General features: G+C 36.7%; 1 protein-coding gene across 1 annotated transcript; it reads right to left on the bottom strand.

The window, feature by feature from the left end:
* Window positions 1-3,973: 3,973 nt before the first annotated feature.
* On the bottom strand, window positions 3,974-7,146 carry LOC141401664 (membrane-bound transcription factor site-1 protease-like). Its single transcript, XM_073982003.1, has one exon. The coding sequence runs from the start codon at window positions 7,025-7,027 to the stop codon at window positions 4,115-4,117; it is 2,913 nt and encodes a 970-aa protein (XP_073838104.1). The 5' UTR covers window positions 7,028-7,146; the 3' UTR covers window positions 3,974-4,114.
* Between the last annotated feature and the right edge of the window lie 17,212 nt (window positions 7,147-24,358).

The following is a 24,358-nucleotide window of genomic DNA, read 5'->3' as shown; positions in this document are numbered from 1 at the left end:
TTTTTCCGCCTCCGACAATTTCGAAACGATCCAATTTTGGCACAATTTGTCCTCTATCAAGTGGACAACTTCCTTCGGTACGTTCGACAATGTAGACTGAGCCATGCAATTGCTGTAATCATTGCCATCGGACTTTTGGAAACTTTTCTCCGCAAAAAATCTCAACGCAGCTGTTGATCTGTAACTTACTTTGAAGTTTTCCTTTAACGTTTCTACAATGTAAACTACGGCATCCTTTGGCAATAGAAACTACATACGCCTTAAACCTAAAATAATTTATACAGATTATTCCAACATGAGTTTCAACTTACAGTGCAGATGGCAATTCCAATGGATTCGACTTGTCCCTCAAATTTATTCTAATAAATGCTATGCTTTGTACATTCTCTTCATCATCAAAAAATAATTCCACTGAACTTATAATTTTAAAAAAGTTTTTTTTGGCGAATTGTGTTTTTTGTATTTATATAGAGTTCACAAGTTTAAAAAAACGCTGATCGATAACACTTTTATAGACAACCCAATTGGGTTGACATAAATAATACAATATTTCATCTCAGTTGTGCTGACAATTGACAACGCAACTCAAGTTTAGTGGCAATGTATAATCGACACCCAAATTGCTGTTTTGTAGTAATTTCTTACAATTAAAAACTATATACTATTAAACAAATTCACTTAAAATAAATGAAAATGTTAATTATGTTTCAATTTCTCGTTTTTATTTACTTATAAATATGCACGGCGAAAACTAATTTGTTGTCGGCCGAAAATAAACTTTTTGGCGACCGAATTTGACGATGTTAGGCGACTGTTGCCATCCGTAATGTAAAAATGGAAACGCGACGCACGACGCAATACGGAATGGACCCATTAATTGAACCTACAACACAAAAGTCTAAAAATGGAAACTTCCAAAACGTCTTTTTTATGGTTAGGTTTTAGGACGCGCGACTGCAATAAATCACCTACGAAAATTTTATTATACCCTCAGCATTTATGCTAACGAGGGTATATACACTTTCATACGGGCAAAATGTGCCTCATCGAAATAATGGTTTTAGACACCAAGTATGTTTGGACGAAATGTGTTTCAGACAATTTGGAGCCGATTGAGCAATGTTCGTCCGTCTGTCTGGCTGGAGCGCACGATAACTCTCGAACGGATCAACCGATTCGGTCCAAAATTTGGCTTTCGAAATATTTTGTCCAAACTTAGTTTAAGTTCGAAGATGGGTTATGTCGGTCCACTCCTTCCGGTACCTCCCCCACAAAAGTTCGAAAATGTTCGGAAAATTTGTACATACAATAACTTTTGAAGGAAGTAACCGATTTGTTCCGTACTTTGCAAATCGTGAAATGTCTGCCAGACTTAGATGAGGTTCCAATATAGACTCAATCGGTCCACTCCTTCGGGTACCTCCCCCCACGGTACAAGTTTCATCAGGAGCAAGTCCATACTTCCTGAGAAAATATCCTGAAAGAACCCCCTATGACACCGTGTGATGTGGTTGGAGCGCAAGATAACTCTGGAACGGATCTGCCGATTGGGTCCAAAATTTGGGCTTAGTAATATTTTGTCCAAACATAGTTTAAGTTGGAAGATAAGCCATATCGGTCTACTCCTTCAGGTACTTCCCCCATAAAAGTTCAAAAATGTTCGGAAAAATTGTTCGTATTTTAACTCTTGAAGGGAGTAGCCGAATTGGTCCATACTTTGCACGTCCTAATATATCTACCAGATATAGATCAGGTTTAAATATGGACTATATTTGTCCACTCCATCCGGTACCTCCCACACAAAATTTCGGATAAGTTCACTTTAATTTAATCGAATCACATTGATTTTTGTTGAAGCAACTTGTATTAACTGCCTCAATTACGATGGTAAAAGTTTTTTCAGGGGCAAGTCCACACCTCATGAGCAAACAGCCCGAAGAATGTAAAAACCCCCTATGGCACCATGTGTAGTGGCTGGAGATCCACTTCCATAATGGTCAATGTCGATCCATTCCTTTAAGTATCTCCTCCGCAAAACTTTTGATCTTTAATCCTAATCAACATTTTTGTCGGGTTATACGCCGAAAATTTTTAAACACCCTACATACATACGTTTTTGAAAAAAAAATGTTTCAATATACACAGGCTGAGGGTATATCTCTGTCGGCCAAGCCGACAAATACTTTTTTACTTGTTTATTTTTAAAAATAGGGGTCTGTTCACTGTACAATAGGTCAATCACATCTATTGTTTATACCCTCAGGATTTATGCTAACGAGGGTATATACACTTTCATACGGGCAAAATGTGCCTCATCGAAATAATGGTTTGAGACCCCAAGTATGTTTGGAAGAAATGTGTTTCAGACAATTTGGAGTCGATTGAGCAATGTCCGTCCGTTTGTCTGGCTGGAGCGCACGATAACTCTCGAACTGATCAACCGATTCGTCCAAAATTTGGCTTTCGTAATATTTTGCCCAAACTTAGTTTAATGGGCCGATTCCGTACAGCGAGGCGAGTCATGTCGCGTCGTCTGTCGTCTCTGTGACAAAATTTAAAAAATGCACTACGTACAGCGATAGAAAATAATCGTCGATAACAAGTTATTTTTATTTTATTTTTATTCGTTAGTAAAAATGTACGGCGACAGCTAATTTGTTGTCGCCGGAAAATGAACATTTCGGCGACAAAATTTGACGACGTCAGGCGATATTGCCATACGGAATCGAAAAATTGCATTTGGCGACGCGACACGACTCGCCTCGCTGTACGGAATCGGCCCATAAGTTAGAAGATGGGTTATATATCGAACGAATCGCTTTGATTTTTGTTGTGGCAACTTGTATTCACTGCCCCCTATATAACGATATAAGTTTCATCAGGGGCAAGTCCATAATTTCTGAGACAATAGCCTGAAAGGTGCAAAAAAGCCCCATTACACCGTGTGTAGTGGTTGAAGCGCAAGATAACTCTCGAACGGATCTGACGATTCGGTCCACAATTTGGTCTTCGTAATATTTTGTACAAACTTAGTTTAAGTTCGAAGATAAGCCATATCGGTCCACTCCTTCAGGTACTTCCCCCACAAAAGTTCAAAAATGTTCGGAAACATTTTGCGCACGATAACTCCAGATGGAGTGACCGATTTGGTCCATACTTTACACATCCTAAAATATCTACCAGATATAGATCAGCTTCGAATATGGACTATATTTGTTCACTCCTTCGGGTACCTCCCACACAAAATTTTGTATAAATTCACTTTAAGACCTGCTCTCGAATCGCTTTGATTTTTGTTGAAGCAACTTGCATTCGCTGCCTCAATTACGGCAGTAAAAGTTTTTCAGAGGCAAGTCCATACTTGAGAAAACAGTCCGAAAGTTGTAAAAACCCCCTATGGCTGGAGGGCTCGAACCGAATACTGCGTTCGTCCACACTTTGGACGCTAAAATGGTAGGCGCGATTTCTCATAGACGTAGCAACTGATTTGATCCAAACTTTTTCCAATCCTTGTGGTACCACTCACACAAATATTCAACATTTTTGTGTGGTTCGTGGATCCTTTGGACATTTTCACCGAAGGTTTTCCTAGTGGCCCTGTTTACAGCGATATTATATTTTTCGCAGGTTAGTGTGATAAAAACACTTTCTATCGATATCCCAGCAAATTTTTGAGCTTTAATCCTATCAGTACTTTTGTCGGTGCATAGGCCCAAAATTTTGAAAACCTCCCTAAACACTTAAGTTTTTTTTGAAGAAAAAAGTATTTCAATCCACACAGGCTGAGGGTATATGTATCTCTGTCGGCAAAGCCGACTGATAACTTTTTACTTGTTTTTTCTACTGTTGCATGCATATTGTATGTATTGTATATAAATTTCGGGCGTATTTCATTCGCACACATTCTTCTTTCGACATACAGAAACTGGCTGTAAATCTTTTATTAATTTAGATAAAATGAAACAATTAAAAATAAAAGTTTACTTATAATAGTTTTGTATTAAAAAAGTGGTTACTTTTTTGTAAAAAAAAAAAATATTTACAAATTTCCAAAATTGTACAAGTATTCTAAAGCTTTATCTATAACTAATTCATATATAAGTAATATATGTACTCAACATATTTCCAATTTCCGTTTTCTAAATTTATCTTTAAGATCTAAAACTTTTGAATATTTATTTAGTTTAGAACTTTTTAGTCTCTTGGGGTTCGATACACTGTTTAACTGATCCTTAGCATTACGAAAACTTTCCATGGCGTTAAGTTTATTGAGCAAGGAAGCAACATGGGAATTCATGGTATATGCCAATAGGGCATCCAGTAACCACATGCAAGATTTTTCTGCATGTGTTGAATCGATACAATTCGAATCGCCCATTACCACAATGCGGCCTTCCTTGGTTTCCTTTTTATTGAGGGTTTCATTGATTAAATACAAGGCTTGTTTTTTGTTGTTTTCTTTGTTTTGAATTTCAATGTTGGCATTTTTTAGAATTTTCTTTTGCAGTAGCACCCTTTTGTTGAGAATTGAGTTATAATCATGTTGATGATGATGGGTGTCATTTAAATCATTCTCATCCTCAAGTAGCTCCAAAGTGACAAGATCTTCAAATGTTTTTGATGATCTTTGTTGCTCGTCCATTTGAAAAAGTCCCAATATGGGATACGTGTTGTGAATTTTTGTTTCACCATTATCAGGTTTCTTATTTATAACTTCTGTGGCTTGATCGTTAAGGCGGGCCGTGATAATGATGTTGTCCTTGCTTTGGGGAAACCTGTCCAGAGTTGTACCGCTGGCATAATAGATTTGATGTTCACCTAGTTCAAAGTAACCTTCGGCAATGACATCACTCAACGATATACCAAATCCTTCTAATAAATCATTTAATGCAGGAACATTTGCACCTCCTGTATCTGGCATCCACCATTCTCTGGTATTCTCATCGAAGAATTTCATTTTTCTCATAACTGTGGTGTTATACCAATCGGCAAATATAATTACCCCAAGGCCATGTTCATAAACATCTGTTTGCAGCTTTTGAATTTCCTCATCAAAGAATTCCTCCTCCGGATCAACAATAAGCAGAGTGCCATAATCTGAGGCATTGAAACAGGTGTAGGGCATGCCTAGTACATCAATATAGTAGCCATGATTTCTCAAATGATGATACATTTCCCGGAAGTTGGTGTGTATGTGATCGCCTCGCCAATCCAAGGGATCTGATTTAATTTTCAAATTATCTCTGGGTATGTAACCCGGAGGATATTGTATATTATGATATTGATCCCATAATATTCGTTTATGCCTGGGAGGTTTGGGAGCAATTTTGACTTTAATTGGGAAATGTATGGTTTCATTGCGGCCAGCCGTTTCTATGGTCAAACTTACAGAACCCTCAGCTTCACCCTCATAAAGACAGGCCTCATCTTTGACTCTAACCTGAACTGCCATCCAACCAGACCATGGCCATAATAGGGGAGAATACGATATGTCAACTTGTAAAAGTTCGCCATTTTCTTCAAAATTAGGATGCCATTCAGGATCTTCGAGGATTTTTCCCCTTACCGATAGCGCATTCCAAACGGTTACATTGACAATTGATGGCATGGCTCCACAGTGCAATGGTTGTGAACTATATGGCCACATATACGAATCCGTGTAGTCTATATATGCTGGACTGAGGGTTATCTTGGGTTCATATGCCAAAAGCAGGTTCATACTCTTGGAAACATTCAGTTTACCATGACCTTGTTCGAATATGTTATTATGTTTCAATTTGGTGGCTCCTTCAGCCAATATTTGTTTCACCGATGCTGGGTTAACCAAATGTAATTTTGGCAAAGCTCCACTTAATATCAATGCCACAGCTCCAGCCACAACCGGCGATGCCACTGATGTACCCGACAATGATCTACAACCACCATTAAGGTTGCTGCCCTTTACATGGCTACCATAGGTAACAATATCGGGTTTGACACGTCCATATCCTCGTGGTAATTCCCATGTTGTCATACCCCTAGAACTAAATTTGGCCACCATATCATCCGAATTAATACCTCCAACACCAATAACATCACTTTGATCGCCGGGATTGTTGAGGGTACCATATAGGGGGCCATCATTACCAATGGCCGAAATCATTATTATCTTATTGGCCGAAAGTTCTAACACCTTATCCACGAAAGGCCGATCCATAAAATCCGGTCCCCCAATGCTTAAATTTAAAACATTAATCTTGCGAAACATGGCATAGTTGAAGGCATCTAAAAACCACGACGTATAGGACACTTGAATATTTGTACACACTCTAAAAATGTGCAGTTCCACATCGGGTGCAATGCCCAAACATTCCTTGGAAGAAGCAATCACACCAGCCACAAAGGTACCATGGCTAACACCATCATCAAGAGATTTTTCATTGGTCCAATTTGTTCTTTCCTTGACATTGCGGAAGTGCGGATGGTGCTTGGGTAATCCAGTGTCAAAAACAGCCACTTTAATACCTTTACCAGTTATGCCACGACTCCACAGTTCACGTACATTTAATAGATCTGTTATGTGACCTGGTACAACACCCAACAACTGGCGAGTCTTATAGTCCGATGAGGTGTAATTCCTAGATGCTGTGTATTTTAAATTGCGAGTAATGACGCTCTGTTGTGTTACTTCTTTGATAACTGGATGCAACTTTAAAATCTCTCCAATATTTGTTATTGTTGTTTGTATAACTTCAAAATCACTAGGATAAAGGTCAGACGTGGAGGATCTCTCGACAAATATCCAATCATTTGTAATATTTCTTCTGCCAAATGCTGCTTTTATATATCTCTCCCTTGTTGATCTCCAATAGTAGTTGTAAAAGTGCACCAAATACTCATTTTCCAATTTTGTAAGAATTACATTAACATCTACTTGGGCATCCACGGGAATTGTTGCCTGAACCTGATGCAAAGGAAGTATTATGTTGACAAGCAATATCAGCCACCAGATTTGTGTTTTCTGCACTAATCTGGTAGTTGGATCCATTGTAATTATTATTCTTGTAAATGACGGCCGCTTAAAGATTCCATTGCTTGACTGAGGGATAACAAAAAATGTTTTTGTTTTGTATTTGAGAGCTGCGACATATTCACAATTATCGTGTACAATACAATCTTTCATTCACAATAGGCGTACTACATTTGTTAGAGTTGCCATTGAATGACGCATTTTTGTATGTAATGGCCTGTTCCCGTACTTTATAAAGCTGTAAAACTTGTAAAAGTCGTAAACGATTTTCATATATATTTTGTATACGCGAACGCAAAATGTGTGATAGTGGTAAAAACTGTAAAAACTTTTTAGTTCTGGAACAGAGCTTCTTTTAAATTAATTCGGGGCTTTATCTCTGAAACCAATGCGAATCTTCTTCTGACCTCTGAAGCAAATTTGTAGATAAGGACTAGGATAAAATGTTTGGAGAAATAATGAACTCGAAAAATTACATTTATTGCCACAAATTTCAAAATATGTGCGAAAATTCCACATTTTTTTATACATTTCTCACCGTATCTCCAAAACCGTTAATTTTTTTCTGTATTTTTTCTTTTGGAAACCTATTCCCTGGAATGTAGTACACAACTCTTCAAAACATGTCATTGTTGTAAAATGCCTCTATGTCGTTGTTTTCAATACATTTTTCAACGACGATTTAATAAAAATGCTAATAATGTAGTGAAATCCGAAATGCGAGAATAAACGGTTGGTGTGAACTGTGTTTGAAATACGTGTTGTAAAAGATATGATGCAAAATACCCTGAAACATTTTGCATTTTAGAGTTTCAGATAGTTCTAAAGAATTGTTGAGAACTTTATTTGGAAGATTTTTGCAAGAGATTACTTGGTCCAACTCCTAATATTTATTTATTTATTTATTTATTATTATAAACTTATAGTAAATATAAGAGTATTATATGCAGTAAAAAGCATTAGCTACTATGGCCATCAGCTATATACATATATACAATATAAATTCGAAAGAGTTGAACAATATTTTTAAATATTTATGTTATTCTGCTTTATGTACTGAAATATATTATCAATATTTAGGTTGTTTATGTTTTGAAGCATATTGAATCCTTGGTTTTGTAAGAGGCGTCGTTGTTGTTGAGATAATAATCTGCATGTTTGGAGTATATGTTTAACGGTAACCACATCACCGCACATCGGACATTTGTTATCTGCGTTTTTGTTGATTAGATATTGATGAGTTGTAACAGTGTGCCCCATCCGTAAACGAGAAAAAATTCTAATTTTCTTTTTATCAATATTTGTGGGGTAAATTGCAATTTGATTATGTGGATTGACATCTGTGTAGTGATAATGTTGGAACTGAGCCATATTGACTATGTGTAGCTTAAATAAGTTTGCTGATATGTGTGCTTTTAGATCAAGTCTTTCAATGATAATATCCTCGATAAGTGGTGCGATGCAGGCATTCTTTGCAGCATTGTCAGCGAAAACATTACCTGGTATTCCGACGTGACCAGGAATCCAAGCTAGCTTTATCTTACCCATATTAGATATGAGTAGGTCCCTTATTTTATTAATACCCGACCATTTAGTTTTGGACCAACTCCTAATAGTTTAGCCGATACTGACCAGAATTTCAGCAATTATGTAAATTTTTTATATTTTATAGATTTTGATGCCCAAGATGGAGTTTTTCTTGTGTGGTTTTTTCAAAAGATAAGTTCTACTAGTTTGGAGCTACATTATAGCTAAAGACAGCAAGGCCAAATTCCTATTCGTTTCTGAGATAAAGGCCTGATAAATGCAAAAAAGTGTAGTTTTAGCCCGGTTTAGATGAGGCCATAAGATCCGAACTGGATTTGACAGGACAAAACCCTACTAGGGTTATTGTAGTAGATGTTCAGATGTAGATGTACACATAAAATATTTGCTGTCGATGTCTTATATTCCTCTTGTCTATTCCACCGGATCTAAGTGTACATACGCCTTTCAAGTGGATTCATCATCGCTCATTCTCATGAGACCTTCACCGCAGTATCTTTCGCAGAATTTTTATGTCAAAAACACCAAGCACTCACTCCCTTATCTGCTTGTGCATGTACTGTAACAGGATTAACCCAGTGGGATTGGGTTTCAAATGTCAATTCCATAGCGCAAACGTCAAATAAATCCTCATGAAGTGGGTTAACCCGGCAAAAAACTCTAGTGTAACCGTACTATAAAGTGGTTTTGTCGTAAGCTGGGGTAGACTTAGACCATGTTTATATTATAGCCTTTTGCAGGCTTAACCTTCTTTATGAGGATTTATTTGAAATATAAGCAATGGAATTGACATTTGAAACCCAGTGAGTTTGTTAAATACGGTTATATATAAACGTACTATAACCCCCAGTTTATGTAACTAATTTTCTTCGTCTATAGACGAATTAGACAGCGGAATTTTATGCAACCCCTATTTTTGGTCCGATTCATGTCAAATTTTGGGACTAGGCATATTTTTGGCTTCAGATTCAATTGCAATGGAAACATATGACATATGCAACAAATATTTCAATAATAAGTATAAAAATGTTTGTATGTACAATTCTTCTGTTTAAAATTCTTTTCAGACAAGTCAATAAAATAGGAAAGTGTATGACCACAACCTCAACCTTCAAAATACCGAAAATCGGGAGGTATCGTTCTATGGGGGCTATATAAAGGCCTGAACCTAAACCGACAAATTTTAGGTGGAAAGTTGTTTATCCCCAAGGAAGACTCACATGGCGTTTACACATGACAGACTGTCTGCAAATACAACTCTGATTTACTAATACATACAAACATTTGGCTAGTTGCCTCGGCACTGTCTGGTAATTTTCGTAGACAGTAAACATGGACATTTTTGAACAAATGAAAACTATTTCAAATAACAAAAAAGACAACAGGACTGGGATGCAACAAATGCTCTGTTCCAGAACTAAAAAGTTTTTACAATTTTTACCACTTTTACACATTTTGCGTTCCCGTACACAAAATTTATATGAAAATCGTTTACGACTTTTACAACTTTTACGACTTTTACCACTTTATAAAGTACGGGAACAGGCCAAAAATAAATACAAAATATGTGAACGGAAAACAAAAAAAATCGATGATTTTCATTCATAATTTTACAACTGCTTTTGCAGTTGTTTGGACGCCTACGTCACACACGCAAGTTTTGGATTTTTGACAATCAATACATGTACTAAACTGTCCTGACATGTGTAAACGCAGGGTAAGTACCAAATTTCAGCCATTTTGGCGGGATATTGAGGCCACAACCTTCAAAATACCAGAAATCGGAAGGTACCGTACTATGGGGGCTATATGAAGACGTGGACCTATACCGACAAATTTCAGGTGGAAAGTTTTATACCCCCAAGGAAGACTTAATACCAAATTTTACCTATTTCGGAGGGATATTGAGGCCACAACTTTCTAAATACCAGAAATCCGTTCTATGGGGGCTATATGAAGACGTGGACCTATACCGACAAATTTCAGGTGGAAAGTTTTATACCCTCAAGGAAGACTTAATACCAAATTTCAGCCATTCAGCCAGAAATCTGGAGGTACCGTTCTATGCGGGCTATATGAAGACGTGAACCCATATCGAGAAATTTCAGGTGGAATGTTTTATACACCCAAGCAAGACTTAAGTATAGTACACATTGGCAAGCAAAACTGACAGTCATCGAGGTCTATTTCGTGAATATCAAAGCCTAACTGAAAATTTGCTTTTGTAATCTATAAATAATGCCGTATATATTGTTTTTCAAACATTTTTAGCTAAATAAAAGCTGTTATTTGCCGGAAAATTGTCTTAAAAGTACGTTGACTGTCAGTTTTGAATGATAGTGTGCACTCCACTTTAATAACAAATTTCAGCCATTTCAGAGGGATATTGAGGCCACAACCTTCAAAATACCAGAAATCCGGAGGTTCCGTTTTATGGGGGCTATATGAAGACGTGAAACTATACCGAGAAATTTCAGGTGGAAACTTTTATACCCCCAACGCTGACTAAATACCAAATTTCAGTCATTTAGGTGGGATTTTTAGACCACAAATCCTTGTACATATATAGTTTTGCATATGCTCATTTTATGCAAATATGTATGTAGAAATATGTCAAAATATGCAAAAATTTCTGGGCCCAATTCGTTTTATTTTGTGATAAAACTAGTTTCTGTCTAATCAGACTTTCTCTACGACCATCCTAACCATATATGCATTTGCATAGGATTCCACTGTCTAGTAATAATTTAGGCATCCATAGCTCTGCCGCCAGATGACATACAGACCTAATTTTTCGTAGACGCGTTCCATATTTAGTAAAGAATTCTTCAAATATAAAAATCAGCGCTCTACATTTGAGCTTAGGCGAGTAAATCGATCTACAAAATTTGACAATTCGTGTGAGAAGAAATTTTTTTTACAAAAACAGGGGGTTAGTCATGTCCAGGGTAGCCATAAAGGGGTGAGTACATAAGCTGCCTTGCCTGCTAAGTCCCAATTTACATTAGGCGAGTTTACTTGCGGCAATTGTCAGTTTGTAGGTGAGAGAGGGTGCTGAGAGGCAAAGGGTTACCATATGCCTCACCTCTCTCTCCTACAAAATGACAATTGCCGCAAGTAAACTCGCCCAATGTAAATTGGGACTTACCTTGCTTGCTTCTGATAAAAGAATAAAAAAGAAAAGGGCAACCCAGTTCGAAATTTGCTCGGCCTTCTTTATTCTTTTATTTTTATTATGTCAGAAATGAAGCAGGAAAGCAAGGCAATCAGGCAAGGTAGCTTATGTACGCAGGCCTTAAAGGGCCCACTAAACCTAACGGAATAATAAGACGGGTAATCTCCCTTTCCTTGGGGGTTAAATCGGATATTTATTGATGTAAGGCCATGTTTATACCCTACACCACTATGTGGGGAGGGTATTATAAGTTGGTTTTGGCCAAAAAGTTTGTAACACATCGAAATAATGGCCGTAGACCCATACTTATATATATCAAAATGAATGTCTCGACGAGCTGAGTTGAACTGGGTATGTGTGTCCGTCCGTCCGTCTGTCTGTCCGTCTGTCCATCTAAACCTTGTAATCACGCTACAGGTCGCAATTTTTATCGGATCGTCACGAAATTTTGGGTGTTGATGAGGGTCCCGGAGGGGAAGAAGCCTATTGATTTTGGTGATGGTCGGATAATATTTAGGGCTCGGAATGGGCAAAAAACTTATGTGGATAAAAGACAACGTTTTTTCCAAAGCGAATGTCTCAGCTTCTATATAGGGTATACCAAAAGCAAAACCTGACAGTGAAAGTAGAAAATATCACCTTTCTAACAAACAACGAAGATATCACAATAGTCGCAAATAAAACCCAACTTTTCATTTTTACGATTTTAATAATAATGACGGATATCACACCTTTGGTTGGGGACCATCTAAAAGCAAAGCCTGACTAAGAAAGTAAAAAATCCCATCTTTAAAATTATGCAAAGTAGGCTGGCGTAGGTGGTCAAATAATAGACATATCGCAATAGTCGGTAATACATATTTTCCCCCTTTTTTGCAATCACACTACAGGTCGGAATTTTGATCGGATCCTCACGAAATTTTTTCACAGAGATAGAAGCATATTGATGTTGGTGATGTCGATAGTAGTCAAATATAAAATTAAATATTAATTATTTTGGGTCAGTTCGCCTTAAAGGCCTGCGTACATAAGCTGCTCTGTCTGATTGCCTTGCTTTCCTGCTTCATTTTTGACATAATAAAAATAAAAGAATAAAGGAGGCCGAAGAAATGTCGAACTGGGTTGCCCTTTTCTTTTTTATTCTTTTATCAGAAGTAAGCAGGCAAGGCAGCTTATGTACGCAGGCCTTAAGTCATTTGGTATAAAAGTCACATAGGTGAAAACTTTCGTATCTCCCTAAAAGAAATGTTTTCGAGTGAAAAGATAATGCAGAGAGGTAGTGGTGTAGGGTATCACATAGTCGGCCCCGTACCGACTACAGCCTTTTCTAACTTGTTATATTATAGCCTTTTGCAGGGTTAACCTTCTTTTTGAGGGTTTATTTGAAACATAAGCAATGGAATTGATATTAAAAACCCAGTGGGTTTGTTAAATCCGGTTATATATAAACGTACTATAAAACTAATTTATATAAGCAAATGGTAGGTCGGATAATTGGCTGAGGGATACGTGGCTGGTAAAGCTGGCAAAAAATCGATGGTGCTATCGATAAAATCGATTATTTTTTAAAAAATAAATATCGATAGATAGTTTTGTCTGTCGATATTATCGGAACAAAAAACCCCAACCCCCAAATTCATTGAAATAAATAGAAATTTCGCTGCTTTTCGGTTTTGTGTGTGTGAAAAAGTAAGTCCGTAGTCACAGGTACACATTTTTCGGAAAAGTAAAAAGCATTTTTTTTAATATTTTTATAAAATAAAAGCAATTGTTTATTCTCCTTTACATTTCTGTGGACTACTTGTGCAAAATGTCAAGAAAAGTATTGACATTTCCGCCATTTTCATCTCCAAATTAATGGCGTTGACAACTTAACGATAATATCGATAGCAATCGATATTTTAAAATATTATATCGAAAATATCTAATGTTGGGAATATCGATGGTTTGCCCGCTCTAATAGGGCTGGCAAAAAAATCGATAGCACTATCGATAGCATCGATTATTTTTTAAAAAACAATACCGATAGATAGTATTATCTATCGATATTATCAGGTTTAAAAACGTCTATGCTAAAATTTGTTAAAATTAATAGAAATTACCCGGCTTTCGGTTTCGTGGATGTAAGAAAGTAAGTCCGAAGTCACACGTACACATTTTTGGAAAAGAGAGGGCCTGTTCCACTATGTCGAAAGAAAATGATTGCGAACGAAAAACACCTAAACTTTGCTTTTCGTGTTAATACGAGGGCAGTTCGGAAACTTCTTAGCCTAGCACAAAAAGCGCGGTATAAACACAAAAAAGTTAAGTGTTTTGGAAACTTCCATCTCTGTTATGAACACATGTTAAATTTTGTTTCAATCTGGCAACTCCTTCATATAGAAACAGGTGTTCAAAAAAGACGCATCCGCAATTTTTTTACAATGGAAAAATTAGAAATGCCTGCTGTCATTAAATATTTACATAAATCGGTTTATCGGGACAAGAAATTCATAATGATATGGTGAATGTGTTAGGTGAAAGTGCTCCTTCATATGCAACAGTAAAAAATTGGGTTGCTGAATTTAAACGTGTGGAGTTATTTTTTTTTCTCTTTTCTCTCCCATCGGACGCCTCCCCAGGTGGTGGATAGGGGAACGCTCATCAGATATGGCGGGTACCGCAAAAATAAAATATGCGGGGCGAACCAAAAGAAAAAAAGGCAGCGTCTGATCAACAGTTGGCGGCGGCAAACAGCGTCTGAACTCCAGGAGGAGCGGCTGAATATGTAGAAGGAAAACTATAAACCCTCCAGATGGCAAGGGGAACCCGCTGAAGTACCTCTCTCCCTAAAAAACTATACAATTATCTATTATGAATGATGAAATAAATACACGGCCCTTAGTCTCCGGCAATACAAGGGTGCTAAGAATCCCCGCAGGTAAAGAACAACATTTAAGAATTGCTACATGGAATGTAAGGAGTCTCTATGAAGCAGGAAAACTAGCCAACACTATTATGGAAATGAACAGATTAAACATCGATATACTCGGAATAAGTGAGACCTGGTGGCCACAAAGCGGCGAATTTAGCTCCCAAAACATGAAAATATACTTCTCTGGCAACTCCAGCGAAAATCACAGAAACGGTGTCGGGATTATAGTAAAAAGTAACATAGCGCAATGCGTAAAGGGTTCTATCTTCAAATCGGATCGGACTATGCTATTTAAAATTAAATGTAAACCAATTGACATGAACATAATCCAAGTATACGCACCTACTGCGGACAAAGGTAATCATGAAATTGAAGCTTTTTACGAGGAAATTGAAGACTTACTAAGAATGACAAAGAGGCACGAAATTACAATAATTCAAGGCGATTTTAACGCTAAAATAGGAGCAGAAAAGTGCCAAGGCGTAACAGGAAACTATGGCCTAGGCGAAAGAAATGACAGGGGTGACAGACTAATTCAGTTCTGTCAAGAACATAAAATGATGGTAACAAACACAATGTTCTGCCTTCCCCCAAGACGACTATACACATGGAAATCGCCACAGGATAGAAGGGACACTATTGTGAGAAACCAAATAGATTTTATATTAATTAATGCCAGATTCGGATCTTCGGTTAAGAAATGCTCTACATATCCAGGCGCTGATGTTCCTTCAGATCACAATCTTCTGATGATGCAGTTGCGCACAAAAATTGTTACAAATAGAAAAAAGAATATCCGTCGTAAACTCAATGTGGCAAAACTTGAAAATACCACCTTGAAAGCAAATCTTCGAGATAATATAAATCGAGAACTAAGAAATATAAATACTGAAAACATGGCAAAAAACAATCATATAAATAAGCAATGTCAGGAGATTGAAAGATTGAAAAGCCTTCACGACGACTTTAATCTCCATAAAAAGTTAAAAGAAATGGCTGGTGTATACTGCAAAACTCATTCAAAAGTACTATATAATGATAATAATGATCCTGTGTTTGATACAGAAGAAAAGAAGACTATTTGGAGAGATTATATAAAACAAATTTTTACAGATGAAAATCGAACAACTTTTGAACAACGGACTCAACAATCTCTTACAGGAAATCCGATCAGTCGAAGAGAAGTTGAAACAGCAATAAATACTCTGAGAGATAGGAAAGCTTGTGGCCCTGACGAGATTCCTTCGGAAATCCTTAAATTAATAGATGACGAAAACATCGCACTTTTAACAAAATTATTTAACCATGTATATGATACAGGTCGATAACCACAAGACTGGTTAAAATCTACATTTATTACCATTCCGAAAAAATGCAACGCAAAATATTGTAACGAACACAGACTTATAAGTCTCATGAGCCATGCCCTAAAAATTTTTCTACGGATAATTCACTCCAGAATATACTCAAAGTGCGAAAAAGCCATGGGAACATCTCAGTTTGGATTTAAGGAAGGTATGGGAACCCGAGAAGCACTTTTTTCGATACAAACATTGGTCCAATGTAAAAACGCACAAAAAGACGTATTTCTATGCTTCATAGATTACGAAAAGGCTTTTGATACAGTGTTACACGATAAGTTGATTGACATCCTCATCTCCATTGGCCTAGACCAGAAAGAAGTGCATTGTATCAAAAGTATATATTGGCATCAAAGTGCACAAGTAGAAGTGGACGGGGAAATGACAGATAGAATTGACATATCTAAGGGAGTGAGACAAGGGTGCATATTGTCACCTTTGCTATTCAATATCTACTCAGAAAACATTTTTCATGAATCCATAAACAAAATCCCAATCGGCATTCATATAAACGGAACATTTCTGAACAACATAAGATATGCTGATGATACAACCTTACTGGCGCATAGCATATCTGGACTCCAGAACCTTGTGAATAAACTCGCAATACAGAGCGAAAAATACGGTCTGAAAATTAACATCCGCAAAACCAAATTCATGGTTATAAGCAAGAAGAATGAACACAATAATACAACATTGAAAATTCACAATACCTATGTTGACAGAGTTAAAAGTTTCAAATACCTGGGAGTTACAATAACTGAACAGTGGCAGTCCTCGCAAGAAATAAGATGCAGAATTGAACAGGCCAGAGAAGCATTTTCAAAATATAAGAGAGTACTTACGAGTCATGACATTAATCTTGAAACAAAGATTCGTTTTATCAAAACATATGTCTGGTCAGTGTTATTATATGCAACGGAAGTATGGACAATTAAAAGTGCTGATATAAGAAGACTGGAAGCTTTTGTGATATGGATTTATAGGAGAGTACTCAAAATTCCCTGGACAGCCCATATGACAAATACCGATGTACTGAGAAGGATGCACTGCGAAAGAGAACTTGTCTCAGTTATAAAAAGACGAAAGACTGCGTACCTGGGGCATATAATGCGAAATCAAAAATATAAATTGCTACAAAATATAACCCACATAAAGATAGAAGGAAGACCTGTTAGAGGAAGAAAGGAGACAACATGGTTGGATAATATTACAGAATGGACGGGCATCCGAGATACTACAACCCTATTATCAAAGGCTAGAGATAGAAATGCGTTTGCAGACATACTAAGCAATCTTTAAACAAATATTGTATATATACGTATTTATAAAAACAAATCTATTTATAATTGTATTGGTCGCTAACATTCGGAAAACGAAATTGGCAAATAAAGAAGAAGAAGAAGAAAGATGAACCACGTAATGGACGTCCAAAAACAGCAACAACAACAGAAATTGTAGCCAAAGTGCATGATATGGTATTAAATGATCGACGAATAATACTATGGTTACATTCATCCACTCGATTTCAACTGTCAATTCCATTGCTCAAACGTCAAATGAAATCCAATCGATTTCAGATGAGTTTTCATTTGACGTATACACAAAGGAATTGACAGATGAAATCGAGTGGATTTCGCAAATGTAAACATAGTATAAAAGTGCGTGAAATTGCTAATATCGTGGGCATCTCAAATGATCGAGTCCATTTAATTTGCATGAAGAACTACAGATGAAAAAGCTTTCTGCAAGATGGGTGCCGCATTTGTTAACAGTCGATCAAAAACGCATAAGAATGAACTTTTCTCAAACTTGTTTGGGTCGTTTTAAGCGAAATAAAATGGATTTTAAGCGTCGTTTCTTAACTGTTGATGAGACATGGATCCACCACTATACTCCAGAGACAAAAGAACAATCCAAACAATGGACTGAAGCTGGAGGAAGTGCCCCAAAGATTGATTGACTATCTGCAAAAGGGTAAAACAATAAATTCAGAGTACTATTGCAACCTTTTGGATCAATTAAATGTACAAATTCGAGAAAAACGTCCTGGCTTACAACGCAAAATAATAATTTTCATCAAGACAACGCACCAGCGCACAATAGTGTTTTAACAATGGCTAAAATCAACGAATTAAAGTACGAGTTGCTTGACCACCCACCTTATTCTCCTGATTTAGCTCCCAGTGACTTTTACTTGTTCCCAAATCTAAAAAATTCCTTACTGGCAAGCGTTTTACCTCAAATGATGATGCAATTACAGTTGTAAACCACTATTTTGAAGACCTTGAGGAAACTATTTTAATCAAGGGATAGAATTGCTAGAAAAGCGTTGGACTAAGTGTATTGAAGTTTTAGGAGATTATATTGAAAAATAAAATATTTTTGAAAAAACTAACTATTCTCTTTCATTGATAGGCTAAGAAGTTTCCGAACCGCCCTCGTATTGACTTTATTTTTGTTTCGAAACAACTACAAAATTTGAAAATCATACACGAGTTTAGTAGTTTTCTTTCGTTTTCATTTTCGTTCGACATAGTGAAACAGGCTGTAAATTGTATTTGTGTGTCTTTGTATTAAATAAAATCAATTGTTTTTCTCCCATAAATTGTGTGAAGTACTTGTGCAAAGTTTAAACAAAAGCATTGGCATTTCCACCATTTTTATTTCCAAATTAACGGTAATGATAAATTAACGATAGTATCGAGAGATATCGATTTTTGGAAAAGAAATATTGAAAATATCTAATGTTGGGAAAATAGATAGTTAGCCAGCTCTAAATCAGGATTATTCCTTGGTATGTTTCATCACCTACGCCACCCGTAGAATGTCACCTTTTAAGTCCATTTTCGAAGATTTCATATCCACTCACCCTAAGGTAAATCACATTAATGTTGTTCATCGCTTGATAAACAATTTCTTTAATTCTAAACTATTAAAACTAGAAATATTTAATAATATTTTTTTAATTGCAAAATAATTATGAAAAAATTTTGTGCAAATTTCAATAATGTTGTTATGTGAACTTAGTTTTTAAATGGCATTGCTAAATGTTTTCCAATAACGCAACTTTTTTGTTAATAGCACTGCTCCAGTTTATTTATACAATAAAAGTAAGTGTTTTATATTTTCTAATATATTTAGAATGAATAAAATAAAATAAAAAGTGTAAAATTTTTTCAATATACAGAACATAGAATGTCGTGAAGTTATTATCAATAATGTCACCTGTCAACGTTACAGTGAACCCATGAAACTGATTGAATGTGGATTTGTAAAAGCTGGCATTAATAAATATAACGTTAGCATTCGTATGCAGTTAAGTCGTGACATGAATGCAAATTTCAAAGGTCATGTCTATTTGCAAATAGAGCCAACTTCACAAGCAGGACAAGTTTTTAATTTAATTAACTCCAGATTCAATGCTTGTAAGTTTCTTCAAGGAATTCGATGCCATTCCATTGTTGCGGCCCTTGGTTGCCGATTTTAAACGTGTAGCCAATTTCCCCAAAAAATGTCCGTATAAAAAGGTAATATATGTTGCAAAATTTTATTTCGATTTGTTTTCTAAATTGTTTTTTTTTTGTTTTTTTGAAAACATCGTTACAGGATTTCATGTATGAGGCCAAAAATTTTAGTTTGTTTGCATCGTTTTATACCTCCCTATTTGCCAGCATTGAATTTCACCATCACTCTTGATCTCTATGATCGAAATAAAATTATTGGTATGTATCAGGCTAAGGGAAGTATCCACCAATAAACCACCTTCTTCCACAACATGTGAAAGCGTAAAGTCAATAATAACTATGGAGAGTACGAACTGAAGGGAAATGTCCGGATGCCGTGAAACAACAGCTGATTAAAATATGTAAAAATACGGTGTTGCACACATATGCAAATGTGCACATATGTATAAATAAATGAAATTGGCTTTACAATAGCTGTGTCTTTTTACGTCATAATTTGTAATAATTATTACAAATGTTTCGAATTTTGACAGTTGTATAAAGAAAAAGTTTAAAAAAAGTGTTTCTGCAACATTTAGTAAGTAAAAAGACACACCAAATATATAACAATAATGCCATTTTACCATTTTTTCCGAATAACTTCGCTCAACTTACTTACTTTACTTAGCTGGCCCATTTCAGAACATTTGTTCCATAGACCGAACTAAGAAAAGATCTCCATTTCTCTCTGTCTATTGCTTCGCTTTCTGGAATATCGCGCCTTGTCATCTTTTCATCCACTTGTTTGCGCCATCTATTCTTTGACCTGCCGATTCTGCGTGCACCGCCATGAGACATGTATTTATACGCCTTTTAGCGGGTTCATCATCGCTCATTCTTATGATATGGCCTAGCCAACGCAATCGTTGCATCTCGATACGTTTAACTATATTCATGTCTTTGAATAGCTGATATAGCTCGTGGTTCATACGACGTCGATATTCACCGTCAACGCAAATCGGCCCATAGATCTTTCGAAGAATTTTTCTCTCAAACACACCAAGCACTGCCTTATCTGCTTGCGCAAGTACCCATGCTTCGGAGCCATACATTAGCACGGGTAGTATCAGCGTTTTGTATAGTGTTATTTTTGATTGACGAGATGTGTCTTTGTTATTAAATTGCTTACTTAAACTATAGTAGCATCTGTTGGCCAATACCTCAAAATTATAGGTACCAACTGCCACAGTTGGTCCGAGCCTATATGGACGCTTTGCGCGTCGACACCATCACTTTGGCCTTTTCGCCGTTTACCGCCAGACCCACTTTCGCAGATTTTGCTTCGACCTTCCTAAAGGTATCAGTTACTCCTTTACTGATCGCCCCATGATGTCTATGTCATCAGCATAAGCAAGTAACATGTGATTATTGTGTAAATTGTGCCATTTCTTTTGACATTTGCATCCTCGTATTACCTTTTCCAGCAAAATGTTGAATAGGTCACACGAAAGGCTGTCTCCTTTGTCTGAAACCCCTTTTGGTACAAAATTCTTCGGAGAGGTTCTTTCGGATTTTAACTGAGGACCTAGTATCAGTTAAAGTCATCTTACCAAGCCGGATGAGCTTTGCGGGGATACCAAATTCAGACATGGCTTGGAATACCTTTGAACGCAGTGGGCTGTCGAAGGTTGCTTTATAATCGACAAAAAGGTGGTAGGTGTCGATCTGCATCTCTTGTGTCTTCTCCAGGAATTTGCCGCAGGGTAAATATCTGGTCAATGGTGGACTTGCCAGGTCTAAAGCCACATTGGTATGGTACAATTATTCGTTGACCATTGGCTATAGTCGTTCGCACAATATCCCTGACACTATCTTATAGGCAATAGGGAGATGACTTATGCCCCTATAGTTGGAGCATACAGTCTTATCTCCTTTCTTGTGGACGGGACACAGGATGCTCAGGTTCCAATCGTCGGGTACGCGTTCTTCCTGCCAGATGGTGCTAACTAGCTGATGCATACACCTTATCAGCGCGTCGCCTCCGGTTTTAAACAACTCGGCTGGTAAGCCATCGGCTCCTGCTGCCTTATTATTCTTCAGCCGATTTATTGCTGTTTTTATCTCATCTTGGCCGGGCGGTATACATTCTATACCATCTTTTGGGATTGGATCTGTGGTATCTTCGTCTTCGCTACTATTGGATACCAGCAGATTGGAGAAATATTCCTTCCATATCCTGAGCACGCTATCTGTATATGTTACCAGATTACCTTGCTGGTCTCTATAGGAGGATGTGCCTGTACCAAAGCCATCGGTTTGATGTTTCACTCTTTGGTAGAATTTTTGGACTTCATTCTGGCTCCTGTACATCTCGATTTTTTCACACATTTCTCTTCTCTCTTTATCTCCCGATATCTCTCTCGTGCGCCACGCGTTGCTACTGATTGTAAAGTAGCTCTATATGCCGCATTTTTCTCTTCGGTAGCAGCACGACACTCCTGGTCATACCATGAATTCCTTTGTGGAGGTCTCTGGTATCCAAGTATGGATTTTGCGGCTGTTTGCATGGAGTGGGCAATATTTTGCCATTGTGTTATGTTATCGGGGACAAGGAGTGCTCTCATTAAGCAATTGGGCTAGTTGAGTGGAATATGCTGTGGCTATCTGTTGTGTTTGCAGCCTATCGATGTCCAAATTCCGCGTTGTGTCTGTTCGTGCTTTATTTGCAACGTTTAGACGGGTACGTACCTTTGCTGCAACAAGGTAGTGGTCCGAATCAATGTTTGCACCTCGGAACGATCGTACATCCAACACGATCGATGAATGTCTTCCATCTATCACAAAATGATCAATTTGATTACTTGTTCTTTGATCTGGAGACACACTGGTGCCCTTATGAATATCGAGATGATTAAATCTGCTACTGCTAACTACCATGTTTTTTGCAGCTGCAAAGTCTATCAGCCTCATACCGTTGTCAAAAGATATTTCTTTTTGGGAACATCAAAAGATATTTCATTTTGGAAATATTTTCACTTCATATTTGCTCCAGTTCAAATTTTTAAAATATTTACTTTTATATAGAAACATGGATGGGCTCCTTAATACACTCAGTCAGGTTTACGATCAAAATGTCCCTGATCGAAATAATGATTTTGGACCCCATGAATGTTTGGACGAAATGCGTTTCAGGCAATTTGTTTGCTGTTGTGCAAGATAACTATCAAATTTTAAGGACAAATGGTTCGGGCGATAGGTGACGTAGGGGGCGGAAGATACCAAGCAACGGTCCTTGCCGACTTTACGTGGTAAAGTCCAGGCCAATCTAGGCCAATTATTCCTCTCAAGTGGACACACGGTGTCACCTGGGAAAATTATTCTAGGCGATTTTAATGCCAAAGTCGGAAAGGAGAATATCATTGGCTCAACTGTTGGGAAGTTCAGTCTCCACAGTGAAACCTCGGAATATGGAATGAGGCTGATAGACTTCACAGCAGCAAAACATGGTAGTTAGAATTACCAGATTTAAGCATCTCAATATTTATAAGTGCACCAAGCTATCTCCAGACCAAAAAAAAAAAAACATAAATCAAATGATCAAGTTGTGATAGATGGAAGACATTCATCGAGCGTGTTGGATTTACCATCGTTTCGAGGAGTAAGGATATACCTACGACAACCTACTTTGCACTATTGTAAAGGTGAAGTTTTGCATTATCAAAATTATTGTTTAAAAAATCCACGTTTTGTGGTCTGATGGTCGATGAAAAAATATTGTTAAAAAATCCACGTTTTGTGGTCTGATGGTCGATGAAAAAATATTGTTTAAAAAATCCACGTTTTGTGGTCTGATGGTCGATGAAAAAATATTGTTTAAAAAATCCACGTTTTCTGGTCTGATGGTCGATGAAAAAATATTGTTTAAAAAATCCACGTTTTGTGGTCTGATGGTCGATGAAAAAATATTGTTTAAAAAATCCACGTTTTCTGGTCTGATGGTCGATGAAAAAATATTGTTTAAAAAATCCACGTTTTCTGGTCTGATGGTCGATGAAAAAATATTGTTTAAAAAATCCACGTTTTCTGGTCTGATGGTCGATGAAAAAATATTGTTTAAAAAATCCACGTTTTGTGGTCTGATGGTCGATGAAAAAATATTGTTTGAAAAATCCACGTTTTGTGGTCTGATGGTCGATGAAAATATTGTTTAAAAAATCCACGTTTTGTGGTCTGATGATCGATGAAAAATTATTGTTTAAGAAATCCACGTTTTGTGGTCTGATGATCGATTAAAAGTTATTGTTTAAAAAATCCACGTTTTGTGGTCTGATGATCGATGAAAAATTATTGTTTAAAAAATCCACGTTTTGTGGTCTGATGATCGATGAAAAAATATTGTTTAAAAAATCCACGTATTGTGGTCTGATGATCGATTAAAAATTATTGTTTAAAAAATCCACGTTTTGTGGTCTGATGATCGATGAAAAAAAATATTGTTTAAAAAATCCACGTTTTTGTGGTCTGATGATCGATGAAAAATTATTGTTTAAAAATCCACGTTTTGTGGTCTGATGGTCGATGAAAAAATATTGTTTAAAAAATCCACGTTTTGTGGTCTGATGGTCGATGAAAAAATATTGTTTAAAAATCCACGTTTTGTGGTCGATGAAAAAATATTGTTTAAAAATCCACGTTTGTGGTCGATGAAAAAATATTGTTTAAAAATCCACGTTTTGTGGTCGATGAAAAAATATTGTTTAAAAAATCCACGTTTTGTGGTCGATGAAAAATTATTGTTTAAAAAATCCACGTTTTGTGGTCTGATGACCGATGAAAAAATATTGTTTAAAAAATCCACGTTTTGTGGTCTGATGATCGATGAAAAATTATTGTTTAAAAAATCCACGT

The sequence above is a fragment of the Musca autumnalis genome, unplaced genomic scaffold, assembly GCF_047663935.1.
Source record: "Musca autumnalis isolate F117 unplaced genomic scaffold, ASM4766393v1 scaffold_4, whole genome shotgun sequence".
Lineage (NCBI taxonomy): Eukaryota > Metazoa > Arthropoda > Insecta > Diptera > Muscidae > Musca > Musca autumnalis.
Note: the sequence above shows the minus strand (reverse complement) of the source record. Positions and strands in the feature narration are given on the sequence as shown.